At 39.2% G+C, this 22,588-nt stretch overlaps 1 protein-coding gene and 1 long non-coding RNA gene across 2 annotated transcripts in view; both read left to right on the top strand.

The window, feature by feature from the left end:
* Nucleotides 1-22,588, top strand: part of SNAP91 (synaptosome associated protein 91) — a 67,376-nt gene that overhangs the window by 17,083 nt on the left and 27,705 nt on the right. The window contains exons 3-12 of the mRNA XM_081857581.1: nt 785-927; nt 1,720-1,795; nt 3,900-4,002; nt 6,280-6,373; nt 7,021-7,132; nt 8,192-8,298; nt 9,046-9,087; nt 15,054-15,149; nt 16,230-16,312; nt 19,497-19,524. Coding sequence (XP_081713707.1) covers nt 785-927; nt 1,720-1,795; nt 3,900-4,002; nt 6,280-6,373; nt 7,021-7,132; nt 8,192-8,298; nt 9,046-9,087; nt 15,054-15,149; nt 16,230-16,312; nt 19,497-19,524 — 884 coding nt within the window. The remainder of the gene's footprint in view (nt 1-784; nt 928-1,719; nt 1,796-3,899; nt 4,003-6,279; nt 6,374-7,020; nt 7,133-8,191; nt 8,299-9,045; nt 9,088-15,053; nt 15,150-16,229; nt 16,313-19,496; nt 19,525-22,588) is intronic.
* On the top strand, nt 19,533-21,984 carry LOC309339482. The gene is made up of 2 exons (XR_014155399.1): nt 19,533-20,284; nt 20,529-21,984. It is a non-coding gene; the product is annotated as an uncharacterized lncRNA (long non-coding RNA).

Below are 22,588 nucleotides of genomic sequence, written 5' to 3'. Positions count from 1 at the left end.
AGCTGAGACTCATCTTTCAAAAGCAGGTCAATGGAGGCAATGGCAAAGGAAGGGATATTGGATCTTGTCCTTCTCACAAATTAGGAATGAGGAGAGACTTGCTGGACAAGTGAGTGGAAGTGACTGGTGGAAGGGATACTAGGGGGAATGGTTAAGGAACACATCTCTGGCAAACACAGATTTCAGAACCCTGAAATGGCAAATAAAAGGAAAGATCCACAACAAATAGAAGGAAAAGGAGGGAGCCTTTTGAAGTGCCTAGAAGGCAATTTGCGTCTTTTAAGCTTCAGTTATTATACTTCAACATGATTTGAATTGTGGACAGGGTTATTCCTCTTTCAGGCACAGATCATGCTTGTAAAGAACCACTCCCATTTATAGTCTCTGGCTAGTAGTAGTAGGCAGTCCAGAGGAAAGTTGGTTTCCTATCTTAATTGTTTCTGTAGTGATTGATCTTGGGTAATAAATATATTTTTGTTTTAACAAGCTTTCTTAGCTGGATTAAAAGGGCTTTGCCTTACATTTCATTTTGTATTTGTTTTTAAACCCATCTACTGTTTTAGAAAATATTTTTAGCTGTTTTATGGTATGTTTGCACACCCCCTTGTGACAATCATGTGTGAAAGGCAAACAATTATTTAGGAGGTTGCTCTAAATAAAGTCCAAGTATAGTAGTGAAATTGAGTGACTGTTACATCACTAAACTGCAATGGCATGGTCTTTAACAATAACAAAACTGAAAGTTTCTGTATTTACAGTTATCATTCTCTCTTTCCCAAAATAGACCTTATCCAAGCCACAAATGAGACAAATGTCAATATTCCTCAAATGGCTGATACACTCTTTGAGAGAGCAACAAACAGTAGTTGGGTGGTTGTGTTCAAAGCCTTAGTTGCAACGCATCATCTAATGGTTCATGGCAATGAGGTAAGTGCACAAAATTTTCTTAAAGCTATCCTTCACTCAAGCTTTTGGGAGAAGACTTCCAAGGAGGCCAAATCAAATAGTTGCATGAACTCCCACTTAAAGGGGCTTCCCTGTCCTTCCAAAGGAGCCCTGCATAGTGCCAGAGAAGCAGGGTTTCTGGTAACATCCTGACTCCCACTTGGATCTTGGACTCTTGACTCAGTTGTTGGGATTAAAAGCTTTATTCCAAAATTCACTACAGTAAAAATATTATAGGAATAAATGCTGAGACAGATACTTATAAAGAAAATGGCAATACTCATGCCGGTACCAATTTTGCCCAGAAAGACCCATTTTAGTTCTAGGTTCAGGGGTTTCCATAACACCAGCCAAAATCTTTGCACTGTTCTGGCCATGTGAAAAATGTGATGCCTTGCTGTGTTTAGGGTTAAATTACACAATTGACCATATGCATATTGGAATCTTATTTATATGAGTAGTGACATTTTAGAATATGTTCTTATATCTGCATTGTTAAGCACACACAAAAACCCTGGATGGTCTTATTAAGTCTTTTTAGTGTGGAAGAAAGCAGTGCAGACTTTAGTTTTGTGCACTGGGCCATCTGTATCCACTCCAGGCAGAATTATTCAAATTGGCAAGAGATGTGTAAGGCATGGCATTTATTATAATATGATTATCATGGGTTTTCACCTAGAAGGAAACATGCTTGTGGGTTTGTCATGAAATAGTGAGAGGATAATGTTGAAGGACATATACAACTAATATTATCCTTTCCTCCCTTCCTCCTAGAGGTTTATTCAGTATTTGGCATCTAGAAACACACTATTCAATCTCAGCAATTTTTTGGACAAAAGTGGATCACATGGTAAGAACCCTTTGCTGATAATGTTTGCCTGGTATATGTGCAATCATCTAGGCAGAAATGCGTCCCTTCCCCCCCTGTGAAATATATTGGCAGAGGACAAGTGCCTTATTTTCTTTGTAGGAACTGTTTTTAATATAGCAGAAAGGAAAAGGAAATGTGTGCTATTTGGAGGAGGGATAAGGCAAGAATAAAAAAGGAAAGAAAATGAAGAGAACATGTTACGATGGAAGGACTTATTTAAGCTCGTGTAATTTCAGTGCTCTGTTCTTTCCCCAAAGGTGTCACAAGAAACCTTGTATGGGGATTGCGTACTTGAAAGCCTGGAACCATACACTTAAGCACTAAGCTCCTAATATTATCTGCTGCTTTATAATAACTTCTTTCTGATTCCTTGCATCATCTTAAAAAATGCATTCCTAAGAGCACACAGTTGTACTGTATGTAGGCAAAAATTAAAATCTCAGAACAGCAGAAGGAATAGCCACTGGTGGTTGCTATCTGTCCTCCGTCCAGGATGAAGTTCTCATCCAGAATAGGAAGGTTACATTATCAAAGCAACATCTCTCCCCCCCCTTCCTCCCCCCCCCCCCTTGGCTTCTCTACCACAAGAAGAACTGAGACTTACAGCTTTTCATACCCAAAGCTCAAATTTGGCAAGTTATTGTCTTGATGGCTTTACAGCGGAATTCTGGGTAAACATGAAACTTAAACTATTGCTTTTCTCATAATCCTTTTATTTAAGCTTGTGGTAGTATATGAATTTTAATACTTTTGGGGGATAGGGTATAAATGCAGCCAAGTTGTGCAATTTGATTTGCCTGCATCCTTTTCTTTGTCTGTCCATATCTTTTTGTTGTGTCTCCCCATGTCTGTTGCAGTTTGTGAGGACAGGGACATGTCTATGCCGCATCTGTAAGGCAGCATGTACACTGATGGTGCTACAGTATATAAAGAATAAATAGCAGGCTAATCTGCTTTCCACTAATGACTTCTGCTTGCACATAATGGAAGCTTTCAGATGTGCTATATGATAATGGCAGTGATCACATGAGAGTGGTAGAGATTTTGTTTTACCATTTTTGGGGAGCCTAGGGTGCTTGATACAAAAGGGCAGTCATGATTTTTACTGGAATGATTGTTCAGTAAATCCTTAAGTCCTAAGAATAACAATTTTGGGAGCTGTCGAACAAGACTAATTAGAAATATAAATGTGAAATATAGATGGAGAATATTAATGAGATTCAAGGCTGAAACATTCCTTAAATGTCTAGATGTTAAGGCGGTACCAGCTTTCCATGTAGCAGGGGGGATTCAGATTGAAGTATAAAGTTTAAAAAGGTATTTTGGCCCCAATATATGTTCAGCCTTGCTTGGAGCTTAGTCTCCAAATGCCTCAGCATGTTTAGTTTGCCCCTTTTCTAGATCAGTTTGTAGAACACATTAAAGCAGAAAGATATTTCTTTATACTATCAAACTGCAAAGTAGATCTGGATAGAACATTTTTTACTTCGGATTTTTCCAGCACAGCCTCTTAAATTCTGTTATTTGATTTGGTTGCATTTGGAATCCAATAGGCTCAATGTATTTGCATCTTAACTGTTTTCTAGACCAGGGTGCCTGTGAATATTTGTTATGAAGAGCTTATTTTAAAGCGCATTGCAATCTGTTTATCAAAACTACCTGTAGCTTCAAAATGATAGCAGAACAGGGTAATGGCAGAGTTCAATGGCAGGTGGGATTGCCAAAATCATTGTTCCCAGAACTCTGCCCCCTTCTTAATTTTTTAATATATTTTTTGCCACACAAGTAAAGCTGAATGTGCAGAATTTAAATGTGTGTAAATTGCAGGCTTACTGTACTTTGCTTGTCATATAATTCTTGGCACCTACATATATAGCTAGGCAGGTACATGTAGGGATTCTCTTACGTAGGTTTAAGTGAAATGAATTATTTTGCAGAATGTCACTGAAATCCATCAGGGTGTCATCGTTTAATAAAATAAATCATTGAGTTAAAGATGTAGCATTTGCAACCTCTCTCAATCCATTAGTAAAAGATTAAAAGGATTTTTAAAAAATCAAAATCATATTTTCTTCCTTGTTAGGATATGACATGTCCACGTTTATCAGGCGCTACAGTAGATACTTGAATGAAAAAGCATTTTCCTACAGGCAAATGGCATTTGATTTTGCAAGAGTGAAGAAAGGGTAAGCTTATCTAATATAAATACTGATGGTTCCTACAAGTATTGTTGGTTGCAATATATGTTGCTTTAACTGCTACTATTGCTGAAAGTGATTTAATAATGAAATTATAGCACTAGAATGTATATAGTGAGTGTTCTGGTAGGCAAGTAGGTTTTTTTAGTTTTTGCAAACCTGCTGTAGGATCTGGGGCGGAGGGGGAGAGACTATTTCTACTTCTGATCAGCAGGTGAAATCTAGTGCTTCTGTTCTACAGTGGTTGCTTTATATATTGCAGGGATATCCACTGGCTTAAGAAAAGAGGAACTGATTTTCTCTAGTCACAACAAAATAAAAAAATTCCTTCCAGTAGCACCTTAAAGACCAACTAAGTTAGTTCTAGGTATGAGCTTTCGTGTGCATGCACACTTCTTCAGATAGTTCCTCCTTCCCACTTCAGCCCCCAGAAAATATTTCCTGGAGGGTTGGAGGAATCTCCAGAATAAGTCAAGGGGAAAGGAGGAATGTAAGAAGATCACTTCCCATTATCTTAACATAAGTGGATGCCTCTGCTGGATCACAATCTGTTTCGTATCTATTTATAAACCATACACATATTACTGGTAAAAGTATTTGAAAATGGGAAAGCTGCTGCATAAATTGCATAAATGAATACTGTTGTGGGTTTATTTGATTTCCAAATGCAATTGAACATGAGAAGAAATTTTGTGGTTGTCCTAGTATAGTTGGGGCTTCCTTTATATGGAACGTTCTGTATGCAGAATGTAGAATAAACTGGGCTAAAAATGAAGGTTTGTATCTAGTGCTCTATACATGTAGCTCTGCTAGCACAATGGAGCATTTGTTTCCTTTGCTGCTCTCGAAATCTGCTCTAGGGTGTCGTCCAAAGCTAATTTTGAAGGCATGCATGAGGCTGTAGGGAATAGGAAAGGAAGAGGAAGCTCTGTTGCATGCATAGAAGTCTGTTGCACCAATGGAGGCACATCACTGAATACGGCCCAAATTGTCTACACTGGGAAATGTTTCCCTGCTTCTATGCCTTTAGTGACCTTGTCTCATCTCTAGTCTCATTATGTGTCCTGCTGGTATATTAATACTGTAGAGAGGAGGTAGAAATGTGAGTTTGCTCCTTTCAGCAGCAGCCATACATGTTACGTATGGCCCTTAGTCCAAGTTTGTATTGGTTGTTGCAAAGCTACCAGGCAGTGTGTTTTTATTATTATCCTGTATTATCCTTATTATCCTGTAATGATCCCCTTGCTCTAGCCTGAGTCCCCAAAGATAATTCAAGGAGTTAATCAGAATGTGATGCCTGTTGAAAGTAGAAAAGGGACCAATACTATATGGCTTAAAATATTCCAGAATTCATTATGGGGCAACCTTACAGGGCTCACATAATTTGTGTGAACCCTACAGGCACTTTGCTTTTCCCTTCCCCATTATATCTGGAAGTGCAGAATCCTTTTATGGCACATAAAGAATGTATCTTCAGATAAATGTTTAATGCAATAGAGAGAAAATATAAGCAATTTTTTTAAAAAAACAACAACAACATGGGTGTCTTTAATCTGAAACACAGAACATCTGTACATGGTTGGATGTTCTGCTGTACTGCATCTTTTCCCATTATCTTTGGATTAATAGAATATTTAAAAATAGTGCATTATTCTCCACAGAGTGAAATTACAGTGTAAAACACAGTGCATGCTTGATTTAATTAGTGATGTAAAGGTTTGACCTTAATGAATCTTCAGTACTTCAGGTAAGTAGTTGAGACATTGGAGAATTTTGAAGGCATGCATGAATGAGGCTGTAGGGAATAGGAGACATTGGAGTGTGCTTTGTGGAAAAGCAAGTACTATCAGAGAAATATTGGAGCTACTATTTGTCTATAGAAGCAGGGTTTGATGACCAAAATCAGGATCGTTTTTCCTACCCTGCCATCTTTTTTTCAGCACTACATGTTTCTCTCATTCTATAATAAGGTGCCTCCTAATTAAACCTTTTCCTAGAATGAAATACTATCCACTTTAATTTGAATCTCAGTCTTCACTCTAAATCAGGGAAACCCCAAGCTTGGATCTCCAGCTGTTTTTTTGACTACATTCCCTTCATCCCTGACCACTGGTCCTGCTAGCTAGGGATGATGGGAGTTGTAGTCCAAAAACAGCTGGAGACCCAAGTTTTGGAAACCCTGCTGTAAAGCTTTAATTTTGTTATTAGTTACCAAATAACGCCTATGAGATTTTTTGGGTTGTAGCTTGATTTTTTTTCTTCCAGGGCGGAGGGTGTAATGAGGACAATGGTTCCAGAAAAATTACTGAAGAGTATGCCAATATTACAAGGACAAATAGATGCACTTCTTGAATTTGATGTATGTATTTACAATTTTCTAAATTCTTTTATGATAAAAGGAAAACACTTCCCACTTTAGGTCACTGTAGAAACATAATATAACTTCAAACCTTATGAAGTTGTACTAACTTCTTATTTCTTTTGGCAAGCTTCTCCAAGGTGCAGAAAGAATGTGGCAGAAAATTGTGAATTGAACCGTACTGAATAACATTTTTGCATTTAACTGAAGGTCCATAACAAAACTTGGTCTTCCAATCGCTAGCAGCATATACACGTACATACACACAAAGTGTGCATTGTTCACAGTTGTGCAAGATCATGCTGAGGATTGTTTGTCGGTGCATTTTCCCTTTTGCATCATTGTATTTTCCAACAGTTGAGAGAGATAGAATTTGGATATTTCTGAGAAGCAGAAATGAAGTTTATCTCCAGCTCCTGTTGTTCCCTTGAAATGAGATGAACCTTGGTACTTTAAATTTGCTTCAGATTTGTCTGGATTTTCACACATAATTTGTATATTCTGTTTATGTGCATGAAACAGACTTCAGTCCTGCGTGCGCCTGAACAATGTACATATTCAATAGTATTTAACTTTGTTCTAAGATATGACATAGCTCCAACATTTCAAATCACAATTAACAACCATGGGTTCTAATTTTTATGTAGGTTCATCCAAATGAGCTGACAAATGGTGTTATAAATGCTGCATTTATGCTTCTGTTCAAAGATCTCATCAAGCTTTTCGCTTGTTACAATGATGGAGTTATTAACTTATTAGGTAAGTAACTTGATGTAGCATGTTTTTAACGTTACATTGCTCCAAGAGAATAGTAGATCTGCAGCTTAATCTTGTTAAGAGAGGAAGAAGCCATCTTATTTTCCAAGCGCATGATTCTCTCACATTCAGCTGTGTTCTTTTCTATATTGTTCCATGCCACCCCAAATTCCAAAAGCGTTGCAAGATTCCAGGGGTTCCAGGCACATACCCAGCATTGTTTCCTTTGGGAAGATCAAGGCACAGCAGAGGCTAGTGTCTTTAAGAAATATGGTTTAGATGTCGGAAATCAAGCCTTTATCAGGAGAAACTGGCAACTCTCCCAGGGACCCGGCATGATTCCCTGTTGACCTCCGTGGCTGCATTCCCCAGCAAGATCCAGGCTAGGTCTCGATAGGCGATCCTTCTCAGCGTGAGAAGAACACACCCCTCTTTCCTGCCCCCCCTGAGCAGGGGAAAGAGATAGACAGAAACGTATTTACATGCCTTTATTTCTGTTTTTGCAGCATTACAAAAAAACGTGACTGCTCTCTTCAAGCTCCAGCAGTCTAGAGGCAAAAACTTCCTGGACAGGAACAAACGGAAGAGCTCATATTACACTCTGAGCTAATTCCGGTGCTTCGCACTGTGAATTGACTGTCCCTCTGATTCCCACGGGCAGTCCCAACATTCCCATCATGTTTACTTTTCAAGCTAGCACTTTGCAGCTGCATTGCATCCATATCGTAACATTATCAACACATATTTTCACTTGGAAACCCCAAGTGTTTCTCTCATTGCCCCTCTCATAGCTTCAGCAAACTTGGATCCAAAGCAGCAGTTAGTCATGGCTGCTGGTCTCATAGTGCAGCCTTCTGCAGCCAGCGCCGCATGGAGTTCAGGAACAGTGAGAGATTGGGCATGGAAAGTCTGCAGCAGGACAGGGAAAGCCAAGGAATTGAGCAGGGCTGCTGAGCATATGCAGAAGTGCTTTTCTGCTTGTGCAATAATCTGCAGATGAAGACTTGGTATGAATAATGTAAAAGTTTTGTGGATTAAAAATGAATATGCCATTTATTCCAGAGAAATTCTTTGAAATGAAGAAGGGACAGTGCAAAGATGCTCTTGAGATTTACAAGCGGTTTCTGACTAGAATGACAAGAGTATCAGAATTCCTCAAAGTTGCAGAGGTAAGTGAATCTTCCACTGTGGCATGTTGGTTGTTATGGTTGCTATCTAGGCATGTGATTTCCCCCACAATTATCTACTTGATAGCAAACTGAGTTGTCGTTCAGATACTCTCTTTGTATGTGTTTAGATCAAACGCCACGTCCATAAATAAACTACATTGTGTAAAATTTCTTTGACATTTATTGAATTTTGTGGAAAGTGTTAGCTGTTCAGGATGTCACCAAAATGCAAATAAAATAACATTAGTCTCTGCTTTGGCCTTCTACAGTATATTCATGTTATACCAGTTAAGATGATAGTAGTAGACCAGCAGCCTGCTGGTGGGAATAGCTGCTGTATCATTATCTTTCTGACAGAACAGCAATTTTTATATCCCAAGTTAGGGAAAACCCATCTTTAAATAGATATGAGTTCTTCAATTTCAGGCATTCATTTTTATGCGTGGAGCGGGTCAGAAGGACACAGCCTGGGACCAGCTCTGTGCACAAATGTTTTGCTGCATCCATCTGTGTTTGAGAGAAGTTCTCCATCCAGAGTTGCAGTTCTGTAGGGCAATGAATGTATTGCATATTTCTACAAATATGCATTAATTTTAAAGCACCTGGATGTGGATATTACAAATGGAGCTTCAAAGTGAGTTAAAATCACAGTTCAGATGCAGTAGTCAAATTGAGCTATTTAGTATTTCTGGACTTAAGCATAAACAAAAGAACATTTCTGAATTATTATTTTTTCATTATCCACAGCAAATTGGAATTGATAAAGGAGACATTCCTGATCTTACACAAGTAAGTTCCTAAATTATATTTAGCTTGGTGGTTGGTTTAACAATAGCAAAAATGACTTCTGTTCATTTAGCATGCAACCTAATGGCGTTACTCATATTTTAAACATCAGCATATGCCTCCTGAAAACAGCAACTATTTTGACAGATGTCAATCCGCTTTTTGTTCCCAGAAGAGGACTTCATTTTTAAGGCCACATTTAATTAAGAGATAAGCAATGAAAAGACTGCATATTTCTTCTCCCTTCCAGAGGTGCAGATTGATCCCAGAAGCTGAGAGTGTGAGTAATGCATCTGGGAGAGGAAATTCTTAAGTACTGAATCCATGCTTTGACCTAGTCCATGACATCACTTTCACTGGGTTACCTTTTGTCTCTAGACAAGAGACAAGTTTAGGGCTGCCATAATACGACTAAAGACAAGGTGATAAATTACCAGAAGCCAGAGAGCTAGTGTACTGGTCAAGAATTCGAGTTAAATCTCTGTTCCCTGGATGACCACAGGAAAGCCTATCTCTCAGCTCCCATCTGTAATGTGGAGTAACATTGGCCTGCCTTACAGAATTGCTGTAAACATTTATGTAAGTATACATGTGGACCACATTTTAAAGGCCTAGGAAGTATGCTGCTAAGTCGTTACACAGAAATGTAATCAAGGGATCGAACACTTAAAAACATTATTGTGGCATCCCTACCCTTGAGATTAATCATTAAGACTCTTGCATATAAATGAGATTGCTTTACCTTCAACTGCACAGCAGCATGACCTCTGTTAGTTGACCTCCCAGATAATTAAACAGTCGGTCTGTTAGAACAGGGTGCTGTGATTACAAAGACCCAGCATGGATTTCTCAAAAATAAGTCATGCCAGATGAATCTCATTTCTTTTTTTGATCGTTACAAGCTTGGTGTATCAGGGGAATGCCGTGGACGTTGTATGTCTTAATTTCAGTAAGGCTTTTGACAAAGTCCTCCATGACATTCTTGTGGAGAAGCTGGTAAAATGTGGGCTAGATTCATAGCTGGTTGACTCATTGAACCCAAAGAGTGCTCACGAATGGTTCCTCATCATCCTGGAAAAAAGTGACAAGTGGAGTGCTTCAGGGTTCTGTCCTGGATCTGTTGTTGTTCAATGTCTTTATAAACAACTTGGATGACACCAAACTGGGAGGGGTAGCTAATGCCACAGAAGGCAGAACTGGGATTCAGTATGACCATAACAGATTGGAAAGCTGGTCCAAACTAGCAAAATGAATTTCAAAAGGGACAAATGTAAGGCTCTACATTTAGGCAGAAAGAACCAGCTTGCCAGTAGTACATGTGAGAAAAGGATCTAGGGGTCTTGTAGGCCACAGGTTTAACATGAGTCAACAGTGTGATGCAGCAGCGAAAAAAGCTAATGCTATTCTAGGCTGCTGTCCTTAATAGAAGGATAATGTCCTGATTAATGGAACCACGGTATTCTAGTATTTGTCAGACCACACCTGGAGTACTGTGTCCAGTTCTGGGCACCACGATTTAGGAAGGATATGGACAAGCTGGAATGTGTGTTGAGGAGGGCAACCAAGATGATCAAGGGTCTGGAAAGCAAGCCTTAGGAGGAGCAGTTGAGGGAGTTGGATATGTTTAGCCTGGATAAGAGGAGACTGAGAGGAGATATGATAGTCATCTTCAAATAAAGTGTAGTGTGACAGGATGTGAAGAATGGAGCTAGCTTGTTTTCTCCTTCTCCGGAGGCTAGGATCCAAACCAATGGCTTCAAGTTACAAGAAATGAGATTCCAACTACATAAGGAAGAACTTTCTGACAGTAAGAGCTGTTTGACAGTGGAACGGACTCCTTTGGAAGGTGGTGGACTCTCTTTCGTTGTTCAATAAGCATTCCTGTGCTTCTGTAGGCTTTTGCAGCCCTTTGGAAGATTGCCTTAAGAAAACTCATGACAGTTCAGTTAGGGGTGCCGGAATGCTGTTGGTTTTCCATTCTTGTTTACTTTTTGAGGATTTACTAATAAGAGAGCTTTGGAACATGATCAATTCAAATATTTTACTGCACACACCAGTGTGTGTCCTCTGAAGAAAAGCAATATGCTGGCTAATCCCCAGCCTCATTGAAACAGGTGTATGATATGGAAACAGGTGTATGATATGTGCTGAAGCTTGTGTTTTTTCACAGAAAAGCTATTTTAATATCCGGGGGTGGGGGGAACTTTAAATATAGCTCAGCAGAAGGAGTCTGCTTGAGACTGTCTTCCTTCATACCAAAGGTCTCTTGCTTAGCATTGTTTAATTTATAGATTGATGATGATGTTGTTGTTTACAATACTGCACCTGCAGATGAAGACTAACCCCTGAACCTACTTACCTGATTTAATTTTTCCTCTATGGTGTTTTCTCCCTACACATGCCCAGGTGATGTGTGCTTTCATAAAACAGAAAATATGCAAATGGCCTAGTCATGTGTGAAAGTCCAATGAGAATTATTGTGGGGGTTAATATAAGTTGGTGCCTCTATGCTAGTCAAGATAGGGACAGCACAACTTTCAGTTCTAGTCAGTAGCTAACTGAGCCTGGATATAGGGAAATTATATTCAGCTGCTCTTTGTGAGTCATTATTGATAGTTACATTATCGGTAAGTTACATGGTTCTCACAAGTATTCAAAGGGTTAATCTTCAATGGTTTTGCTCAGATTCCTGGTGTACATTTGGGGTGAAAAGTTAGCAAGGCGGTGATGTTTTGTCTGCCATTCTAGGCATCATTTTTATGAAGTATAGCCACCCAGCTTGCATTTTCTTTTCTTGACATTATCTTTCCTTGAGTAGTGCTGAGCTATGGCAGAGGAGTGCAAGTGGAGAAGCCAATGAGAGTAAAATTGAAACAGAGCCAAATTAAAGAGAGTGGATAGGATTTTCAATGTGAAAAACAGTGGATAAGAATCTATTATTATTTTTTAGTCATCACCATCAGTGATTGAGCTGCAAAAGCCACCAGTTTGTCTCTGGGCTCAAATTCAAAAGCTGGTCTTAACCTTTTAAAGCTGAAATGGGCTGGCTCCAGAAACCTTACAGGCCACATTCTTTGGTGCTCTGAACCTACTCTGGCATTCTGTTCAGAAGCTGAGGTCCTGTTCATTATTCCCCTCACCCAGTGTGTGAAGTTCAGTATGTTGGAATGCAAGAGAACATTTGCCCAGTCTCTGAAATGTCTTCCATAGAGATGCTTGTGTTGACACCTTGCTTAATCTTTTGACAGTCAACTGATTTTATTGATCCAGTTCTTGAAACTTTATTTTCACCACTTAAAATGACCTTGTTTCTTTATTTATATTAATATTTTTAAATTGAAAAACCATATAAAAGTTTTAAGGGGCCCCTTTAAAAGGGTGACACTACATTTGAACATAATACAAAGGCTATAATGACAGTCTCTTAAAATCACTTCTGTCTGAAAACATTTGCTGTTTTTCAGATAATTATAAGCCAAGGCTTGCTTTAGCCATAGTTTATTCAGTCAGCCATGAGTTCAGTCAGCCATAGTTTATTCAGTCATATCACAGATAAGCAAACAAGCAACAGTTTGTTCCTCCAGAACTTGTTTTGTTTTCTAGCGGGTCTTGCCTTGTACTTCTGTAGCTTGGTGAGTTTGTGCAATGATGTGACCAAACAAACCATGTTTAAACAAGGTTGTTGGCCATGGTTAATTTTCCTTGGCCACAACTTTATTAAATTTCAAATGTGGGTAGACCTTGGCTCAGGCATTGGGCGTTCTCCCTCCCTAGTCCCCAGCCGGGGACCTAGGGAGCATCAGGGTTATCCAGTGTGTGTGGGGGGGATGGGCCGGCTCTGGAGAACATATGTTCAAGCAGAGATAGCCGCCCCCGTTACGCCGCCGCAGGGGAGAGCAATGACGACCTTTCGGCGTACGGCCAAAGCCTCCCTTCAAAAACCCCTTTAACGGGGAACCCTGGTATCGCCGCTGCAAAGAGGAAGATGGACTAAAGGATTCCGCCCAAGGTCTGATACCGCCAAAGTTGTGACGTTTTGCTACGGGAAAAGCGAAACCTGCCAATGCAGGGAAATTCCTTTCCAGCCCTTTAACAGCGACCTTATCGTAGCAGCGCCCGCATACCTGTGGAGACAGGTTAACCTGCAAAACCTATGAAGAAAAGTTAACCTGCAAAAGAAGACATTAACTGCGGGTGGGTAGGGTGGGAGAAGCTCTGGAGCCAAGTGAGGATTACCAATTAAGATCCACCCTCTATTGTGTGGGCAGGTAATCCCTCCCCCTACCTGGCCTGGTTTCCCTGGCAACACTTCCCCCAGGTGGGATTGGACAACTCACTAGGGTAGGCGGGGACCTCCAGGTATCCCACCTGGGGGAAGGCAAAGCCTATGTTGATGGGGCCACTCCAGATCCAGGGCTGCGCGCGTCCACGCAAAGGGCGCCCCCCATTTTTTCAGTGGGGAGCGGTCATTCCTTGGTTTCAATAAACAGTAAACTTCCATAATTGGGAACTCCAAAGGCAATTAACATTATGCCTATTCATAAAATCTGGTTTCACCCTTCTTTCTTAGCTGCTTGCCCATACTGCATTGTCAGGGAGATTATAAAGTTTTGGAATATGTTCCTAGGTAGTATAAAGGCCTAGTGTAATTGCAAATTGACATACTTTAATTGTTTATAGCAACCAGTCAATTTGCATGCTTGTTTGGAAAATAGATGAATGAGGAGACTCGATTTAAATCATGCCGCCTTCTGGGTGACTGCATATTAATTCGTTGTATTTAGTGAGATGTGGAACACATTTCGTGGCTGTGTACTCAACATCCTAAAGATGTTCCTTGCTCCATTAACTACATTCGCAGCTTATGGTGGTGGCTAGAAATACTAATTAACTCTATCGCTAAGAGGAGGATTTGTTCTTGCTATCAAGTACTTTATTTGAGATAAGTACTTGGTATCATTAGTACTATGCAGGACATGGAGTGTTATTACTACAATGCATTCTAAGTGGAGTTTATATTCTAAAAACCATTTTAGAGAAGGCTGTCATTAGTGCACTAAGAGATGAGATCTGCACCTTTAGTGTACGCCCCATTAATTTCACATATTATAATAAGAATCTTATGGATATGTCCTTTGCTAACAGCAGAAGAGAGTTACATGGTTTTTTTTTCTAGAATTAGCCTGGGCTGTTAGTGTTCCTAAGCCAGCTGTATCATCCTCACTCTTGCCCTTTGTTCCTTAAAAAAAAATTATCTACAACCCAGGAAAGCCAGAACCAATAGCACTGCTTCACACACCGTATTTATGTGAATCTAATGCACACTTCAGTTTTCAAAACCTTGAAACCAAAAAAGTATTTGCTGTGCCAGCAGTGTTTTTCAGGCTTGCAATCGAATCTAATGCACCATCAAATACTGTATTTTTCTGTCTATAAGATGCCCCATGCATAAGACGCCCCCTATTTTTAGGGACTTGGATTTAAGAAAATGGAGGGAGATGGTCCAGAGTATAAGACGCCCCCTAATTTTTGACATTATTTTTTAGGAAAAAAACCTAGCCTTTTCCTTATACTTGGAAAAATATGGTATAATGTGCACCCTAATTTTCACAACGTAATTTGGCCAAAAAAGTGCATATTACATTCAAGTAAATGTGGTATTACAGATTAGAAGCAAGTAAGATGCTAAATTTGTTAACATATATATCTAATGCTTTCTCTTTTAGCAACATTTGAAGTTGACTTTTGAGGTTTGGGCAACTGCTTATAAACTAAAGCACTGCCCTGTGAAACAGTTCATCTGTTATATTGTAGAAGCCTCTGTTTAGGGTTAAGACTGTTAATCTCAAAGGATTTAGGGCTCTATGCATTGCTAATATAGTCCAAACAGCAAGTTTTTGCACATTGTTCCGGGTAACCTGCTTAATTTCTGTGTAAATCTATTTTATGTATGTAAAAAAAACCCTTAGGTGTTGCTGACCAGAGTTCTATGTGATCTGAAAAACAGTGGTGATAATGAAAAGTCCCCATTTAAAGACTATACAATTGATGAACCGGTAATCTTGATAAAATATGGCTTGCATCCACTTCTGTACCTCTGAAGTTTTCTTCTTTCATCAGTGACTTTGTGGAAATCTGCTTATCTAGGCACTATTTTTATCCTGGAGGAGCTAAGGACACTGTTAGTCATTCTTACTGTACTTACCTTTCCTTTCTCATTGTAACAACAGCAAGCGCATGTTGGGAACTCTCTCTTAAAAAATAATATTGAAGGGATCAAAGGGGGAAAATCAATCAATCGATCAAATTGCATTATTCTGTAACTGCAGAACTAATACTTGTGTCAAACTTTTATCTCATTTTTTAAACTTCACTTTAGAATGTAAAATACTATATTCCCAGCCTTTTAAAAAAAACAAAAACAAGAAGAAGAAGCAGCAGCCTGGTTGCTGGTCTGGAAAAAATAATTATGTACTACTTCTGGGAAATATTTGGACCTGCAGCATAAACACAGTATTTATAGCAAAGACAAAATGCCTGCCATCTCTTGATAATACAGCCTAATGTGTGTTATTGTACTGTGAATCCCTCTCTCATATCACTGGTCAATGTTGGGAGAGCTGTGGCATGATGACAACATTTCATGTATTATATTAATGTTACAGAAACAAGAGATTAAAGACAGGGAGCAGCTGCACTTTCTGTCCATTTTTGTAATATGTAGTTCTGACCTATGTTACAGTTCTACTTGTGTGGAGGACTGGGGAAAATTTGGTTAAGCTAATTAGGTTGAATGCAGAAACTCTAGTTATGCATGCAAGTATCTATTTTAGATTTATTGGCAACTTTGACCTATGAATGCCTGTGCTGTTGTTAATTTCTAATGCACGATGACTCATACTTTTGTTTTCTGACTAATAATAAAAACAATATTCAATGTACTCTAACCAAAGAATAATAGTTTCAATAGCAGCATGGAAGTGGTGTTCCTTTCTCAAAGCTGTGTTTTGGAATTAAGATGATGGCATGTAAATGCATGTAACTGGTTATGACTAGTTCTGAGAAGAGATGGAGTTCATGTTGGACTTCCCAAGCTGCTGCTCTTTAGTTTTAAATGAGTAACTTGTTTTCCTTATCTATCTTAGGCTCCCAGTAGTCTTATGGAGACTCTTGAACAACATCTAAACAGTTTGGAAGGAAAGAAACCTGGAAACAGGTATGCAGAAAGGTGATAGAGCTGTATATGAAGTTGTTGCACTGCAACTCTAATCCTATCAGCTTGGTTATCTGTACCTAAATACCCTTGTTATATTCAGACTGCACCAAAACCAGCACCTAGTTCTTCCTCATAAGAGAGCACCCCAGCCTAGCAAACAGAGCATAAGACCTGCCCATGCTTGCTTTATTTAGATTTGGGGTTATAGGATGTTAGGATAGCTCCAACATAAAACTGTGGCAGCAGAGCAGGGCAGTTGCTGAGGAGCTGCCCTGGCTTGTTTTGTCTCTTCCACTGTAACTCACCTGGGCTATCCACACCACTCACTCGTCTTCCCGGATGGCCTGTTGTTCTGTTCTCACTCTGCAATTCATGTGACTACCTTACCTTTTAATTTATATAGGAAGATATATAGATACACACAAATACCCTTTTGTCTAAAGAATTATTATTATGTATTAAATTTGTATACCACCCTTCATCCATAGATCCCAGGGCGGTTCCCAGCATAAATTGTAAGCTACACAATGGAAATTATTCTCCGTTTTTTGGCCCCTTCCTCTTAGCAGCCACCCAAAAATTATGCTATCCATGTCCTAAATTGAAAACACGGGTCTCCAGTATGTACTCCTGATGTGTCGTATTGCACAGTGTTTCTTCTGAAGCAGGACGTTCTGAATTTCATTGTGCAAGCATAATGCAATCCAGTTAAAGATTATAGTTACTTGATTTAGATTACAACCCTACTCAAATTTTGGAGTAAGTCCAGTTGAATTCAGTAGGGCTTCTGAATGTACATGCTTAGGGTCAGGATGCATGTTTGCCATAGGCATTACATGTGTTGGACGAGGATCATGGATACCAAGCTTCAAGTACCTGCTCAACTGTGAAGCTTGCTGTGCCTCACAAGACTTGTTAGGATAAAATGGGGAAGGGGGAGGGCGAGAGCTATGTCTGCCACCTTGAGCTTCTTAGAGGAAAGATGGGATATAAATGTAATAAATAAATAACAATTACTAAGCATATTAATATTTCTCAGCTGTATGTATACCATGCATGTTCAGTAACAGTTTCCTAGTGTCTTGACCAAACACATATCTAGGCTATTTCTTTATCAAGCTGTTAATTAAGCTGTAATTAACAAATGTTTCCTTACATGTGCCTCCCTTTTGTTTTGTTTATGTACATGGCTGTTTTGCAACTTAGTGAGGGGTAAGTAAATATACACACTAATGTTATGCATGTATATATTATACAGCATGTGTCTCTTCTAGCATCTCTTAGTGAAGCGATAGGCCTTGCTTAACTTTAATTCTGTGATACAGACCTAGAACTGTGTTCAAAAATGAAATGCCTATGAATTACACTTTGAAACGGAAAGAAACACTTTGATTTTCATAATTAAAAATGCATTTCTGAACTAAAAGGATAGTAAATTATGTATTTCAATTCAAAGTCTTGTAGACTGGTGTGGGTTCAGTTTTAGTTGAGAAGGGCAGTGAATTAGGAACACACATTTTATAAAATGAGAAGGGCAGACTGAATTAGGAATACACATTATTTTATAAAATGTTGATTCTTATGTGTTCTTACTGGAAATGAAAAAGTATGAAATACTGTATTTCTTTTTTAACAGAGTGGGTAACTTTTGTTAAATTTTAAGTTACTTTTTGATTCAAAATATCAATGTCAATTACATTGAATTTAGCTAATGCAAATTTGATTTAACTAGGCATATACCATTCAGCTGGGACGCGGATGGCACTGTGGTCTAAACCACAGAGCCTAGGACTTGCCGATCAGAAGGTCGGTGGTTCGAATTCCCGTGACAGGGTGAGCTCCCGTTGCTCAGTCACAGCTCCTGCCCACCTAGCAGTTCGAAAGCACGTCAAAGTGCAAGTAGATAAATAGGTACCTCTCTGGCGGGAAGGTAAACGGTGTTTACGTGTGCTGCTCTGGTTTGCCAGAAGCAGCTTAGTCATGCTGGCCACATGACTCAGAAGCTATCTTTGGACAAACGCCGGCTTCCTCGGCCTATAGAGCGAGATGAGCGCGCAACCCCAGATTTGTCCGCAACTGGACCTAACGGTCAGGGGGTACCTTTACCTTTTATACCATTCAGCTGGGCTGATGGTTCTGGTTTTTAATGAGTTTCTGATAAATGCTGCTTAGATTAATTTGGAGAATTTGCTCAGGTGAACAATCGATAGAAATTTTGCAGGAAATCCCATGAAGGTGTCTGACATATCCCACGTTAATGATCAAAACAACTCCTATTACATTTTTGTGTCTGCTTTAGCAATGTAGCTGCATAGAGTAATATGCAAACAAGCAACCTCAGTTATACTAAAAAGGTTTTTTAAAATATATACAGTGCTACCTCGGGTTAAGTACTTAATTCGTTCCGGAGGTCCGTTCTTAACCTGAAGCACCACTTTAGCTAATGGGGCCTCCTGCTGCCGCCACGCTGCCAGAGCACGATTTCTGTTCCTATCCTGAAGCAAAGTTCTTAACCTGAAGCACTATTTCTGGGTTAGCGGAGTCTGTAACCTGAAGCGTATGTAACCCGAGGTGCCACTGTATTTCCTAAGTAGTATTGAAACATAAGAAGCTGCCGCCTTATTTACAGAGGCAGATCAATAGCCCATGTTGCCCATAATTGTTTCCTTTGACACCTAGTGGCCCCATAAAGGGTCAGGTAGAGGTTTTGTCGCTGCTATCTGAGGCTCCATACATGCTGTATGTTTAAAGCACATACAAAACACATTTCCACCCCCTCAAAGGACTCTGGGCACTGTAGTTTGTTATGGATTGCTGGGAATTTAACACTGTGAGGGTTAAACTACAGTTCCCAAGATTCTTTGGGAGAAAGCTGTGTGCTTTAAAAGTATGCAGATGTGATTCTTTAACTGAAGGAAACTGGGACTTTCTATATGCAGAGGAAATGTGCTTAACCACTGAGTCATGGCATCTCTTTGTACATTTCATTGACTGCATTTGATATTCAGGGAGAGTATTAACCAATCTTCAACTAAAGTTTTACAGACCTGAATTTTCATTTAATTCCTAAGCTTTTAGAGTAGAAGGTATTATTGTTCTTTGCTATAGACTGTGGCATTATACTCCAGCCTTCTAGTCTGCTTAAGATATTCCTAGTGTATTGCATTCAAAAATTTTCTTACATTAATTCTTCTAGCTCTGGCGCTCCTTCACCCTTGGGCAAGGTAAACATTTTAATGTTATAATAGCTAGATAGAGTTACTCTCTTAACACAAGTGTTTAAGAAATGTAAATGTAAAAGATTTGTTAGAAGCCCAACTGTATCTTGATTGATGTGCTAATTCTGTGTGCAGGAGAATTTTACATGAATGAGTAATCAAACCCAGATGTCTATAGCTGCATCTTCTCTCTTTCCCACAAACTTAAGTAGTGACTCTATTTACACATTTATTTGGATCATGTGGTAAAGGAAAATCAGGTGCTTTTATAGGTATTTGCAAAATTGGTGTTTTGTATTTATTTACTATAATTTATATTCTACCTTTCTGTCTCAAATATATATACTTGAGGTGGCTTCTAGAGAACTAAAACAATAAAATCAAACACAACAATATAGCAGTGTATAAATATTTTTATAAATAAACGTTGTTGGGCTCCAACTCTTATCAGCCCCAGCCAGCATGGGCAATGTCCAGGGATGATAAGAACTGAGTGGGCCCAGGGACATCTGAAGGAAATCGGGTTGGCTACCCCTTTTGTAAGGCATGCTAATAATTCTTGCTACCAATCTACCCAGTTAATGACCCTGTAACTTTTTATGTTCCTCATCCCTTATTTAAAACTGGAGTTAGAATGGCTATTATAGCATACTCTGGTATTAGAAAGCTCATTTTAGTGACAGTTTGTACATTTTTGTTGTTGTTGGGCAGTTCAGCAGTTTCGCATCTGAGTCTTTAAAGAACCTTCCATTGTTTGCCAGACCTGGTAACATGTTACAGTTGTACCTTGGGTTAAGTACTTAATTTGTTCCAGAGGTCCGTACTTAACCTGAAACCGTTCTTAACCTGAAGCACCACTTTAGCTAATGGGGCCTCCTGCTGCTGCCACGCCACCGGAGCACAATTTCTGTTCTTATCCTGAAGCAAAGTTCTTAACCTGAAGCACTATTTCTGGGTTAGCAGAGTCTGTAACCTGAAGCGTATGTAACCCGAAGCGTATGTAACCCGAGGTACCACTGTATTTTTAAATTTGTCAGTTAGCCCTAAAACTTCATCCTCTTGTCACCTGTTTCACTCTGTTTTTGAGAATCCGCACCTGAGAGAAACAGTTCAGGAATAGCTATAAACTCCCCAACAACTGGTACACTGAAGACCAGTGCAAACAATTCATTCAGCTTCTCTTCAATCTCCCTATCCTTTTCTAGCAGAACTTTCATACCATTGTCATCTACATCCCTGGTTACTTACCTCCTTCTGTTTAAAGCCATTTTTTTTATTTTGTCTTAATACTTCTGGCAAGATATGCTTTCTCTGTATGTTTGTTTTAGACTTCGTACTCTTTGTGTTCTCTTTTGGACAGATGATCATTATTTAAGGGAAGGTTTCTTGCCTTTGATAACTTCCTTGGTTTTGCTTGTTGCCCTGCACTGACGTCCTCTTGAACTTATTTGTATTTGTTGGGTTTTTCATATCATGGCGTTTAAAAAGTTGCAAGCATACTGCTGAGATTCAACTCCCCTGGCACTCAATTTTTAGTAATCCACTTTTATAGAAACTTTCGTCTTCTGAAATGTAAATGTGAATATGTTAGATTTCTAGGACAGCTTCTCATTTAAACCACAGATTGGGTGCAATGAGGACATTGCAGTAAACTGTATTTAATAATTTTATCATTCATAAGCTAACTAATTGTGCCCACTTAGCTCTGCTTTGCTAGCACTGGGAAGAAACATTGTGTTCCTTTGCTTTTGCTTTTGCATTTTATCCATGGATTGTATCTATTTTGCTCCCCAGAAAACAGTGTGTGTCCACAGTTTGTTCTTAGTTTACTTATTGTGACATATTTGAGCAAAACAAACTACAACCTCTGCTGTTAAGTTGAGGATCATGATTTGTTTCTCCTCAGCACTAGTGGAAAAGAGTGGAAAGGGTGTGATTGTTTGTGCACAGTAAAGTGTTAATTATGGTTTACTGTGAATAGCTGAGATCTCTGTCCCAGAAGGCTATGACAATCTTGCACCAGGTTCAGGTTGGATCTCAGGATTAAGTCTAGACCTGCCTCTCCCTTCTGAGTAGGTTTTATTACCAATTTACAGCACAGTCATTTATCTTACCTAGAAATGTTGCAACTGGAACAGTTATAGATTAGGTTCTATTTCATACATCATGCAAATCCTGCCTTTATGTTTCTTTCTAAATTCTGGTGTCAAAAGCCCTATTCTCTGAAACCATACACCTGAACACAAAGAACAAACTATTCCAAGTCTCAGAATTGTCAAGTTGTTTTTTATACTTATAACAGTTTTGTCTGCAGAACTATTTGATAAGGGCACAGTTTCATATCAGATGAATGCAGTTGTCACATTCTAAATGTGAACCTGGAAAATAATGGCATTTTCCTGCAAGGATTGAAGTGGGAGTTTAGTTTCCTCTGCCTCTGTTGAAGCTATTGTTGTTGGTTTTTTTTTGTTTTTTTTTTAAATAATTTCTAAGCCATCAAATAGGGTGCCTAGTGTCTGGGGGCCATATCTTAAGTTCCTCCTAGACTGAAGATATACAAAGTCTCTTAGAAACAACAACAACACTTGAGTACATGGAAGGGGGTGGGGGAAAAGATTTTTCCCGTGGCCTTCAGCAGCAGAGGAACACCGTTGCCTTGAAGATACGCTGATGGGATCTTTTCCTAGATGGATGTTGGCAGGCTTCCAGCTTCTGTCATGGCAGTGAAATCTGAGATCTTGCTTAGCCACTGATCCCCAGATAATATTGAGCCACTGTGAACTAGAGACCTAAAATTCAAAGGCCTTTTAACTCGCTGTTAATAAAGTAACTTCTGTATCTACTGAATTTGGCACTTGTCTTTTTAACACATGCTTATGATTTCTCTTTATGGGCTAATGATAGAGGAAGTGAAAGTTTGAGATGGACCTCTTTATTGGGAGGGGATTTAATCATGTTACGCTGCAAGCACGCTTACCTAGTAGTAAGCCCCATTGAACTTCATTGGGTTTACTTCTGAGCAGACATGCACAGGACTACACTGTTGACTTCTTTTTTTACATTAAAATAC

The sequence above is a fragment of the Podarcis erhardii genome (assembly GCF_964252035.2).
Source record: "Podarcis erhardii genome assembly, chromosome: 3".
NCBI lineage: Eukaryota > Metazoa > Chordata > Lepidosauria > Squamata > Lacertidae > Podarcis > Podarcis erhardii.
Note: the sequence above shows the minus strand (reverse complement) of the source record. Positions and strands in the feature narration are given on the sequence as shown.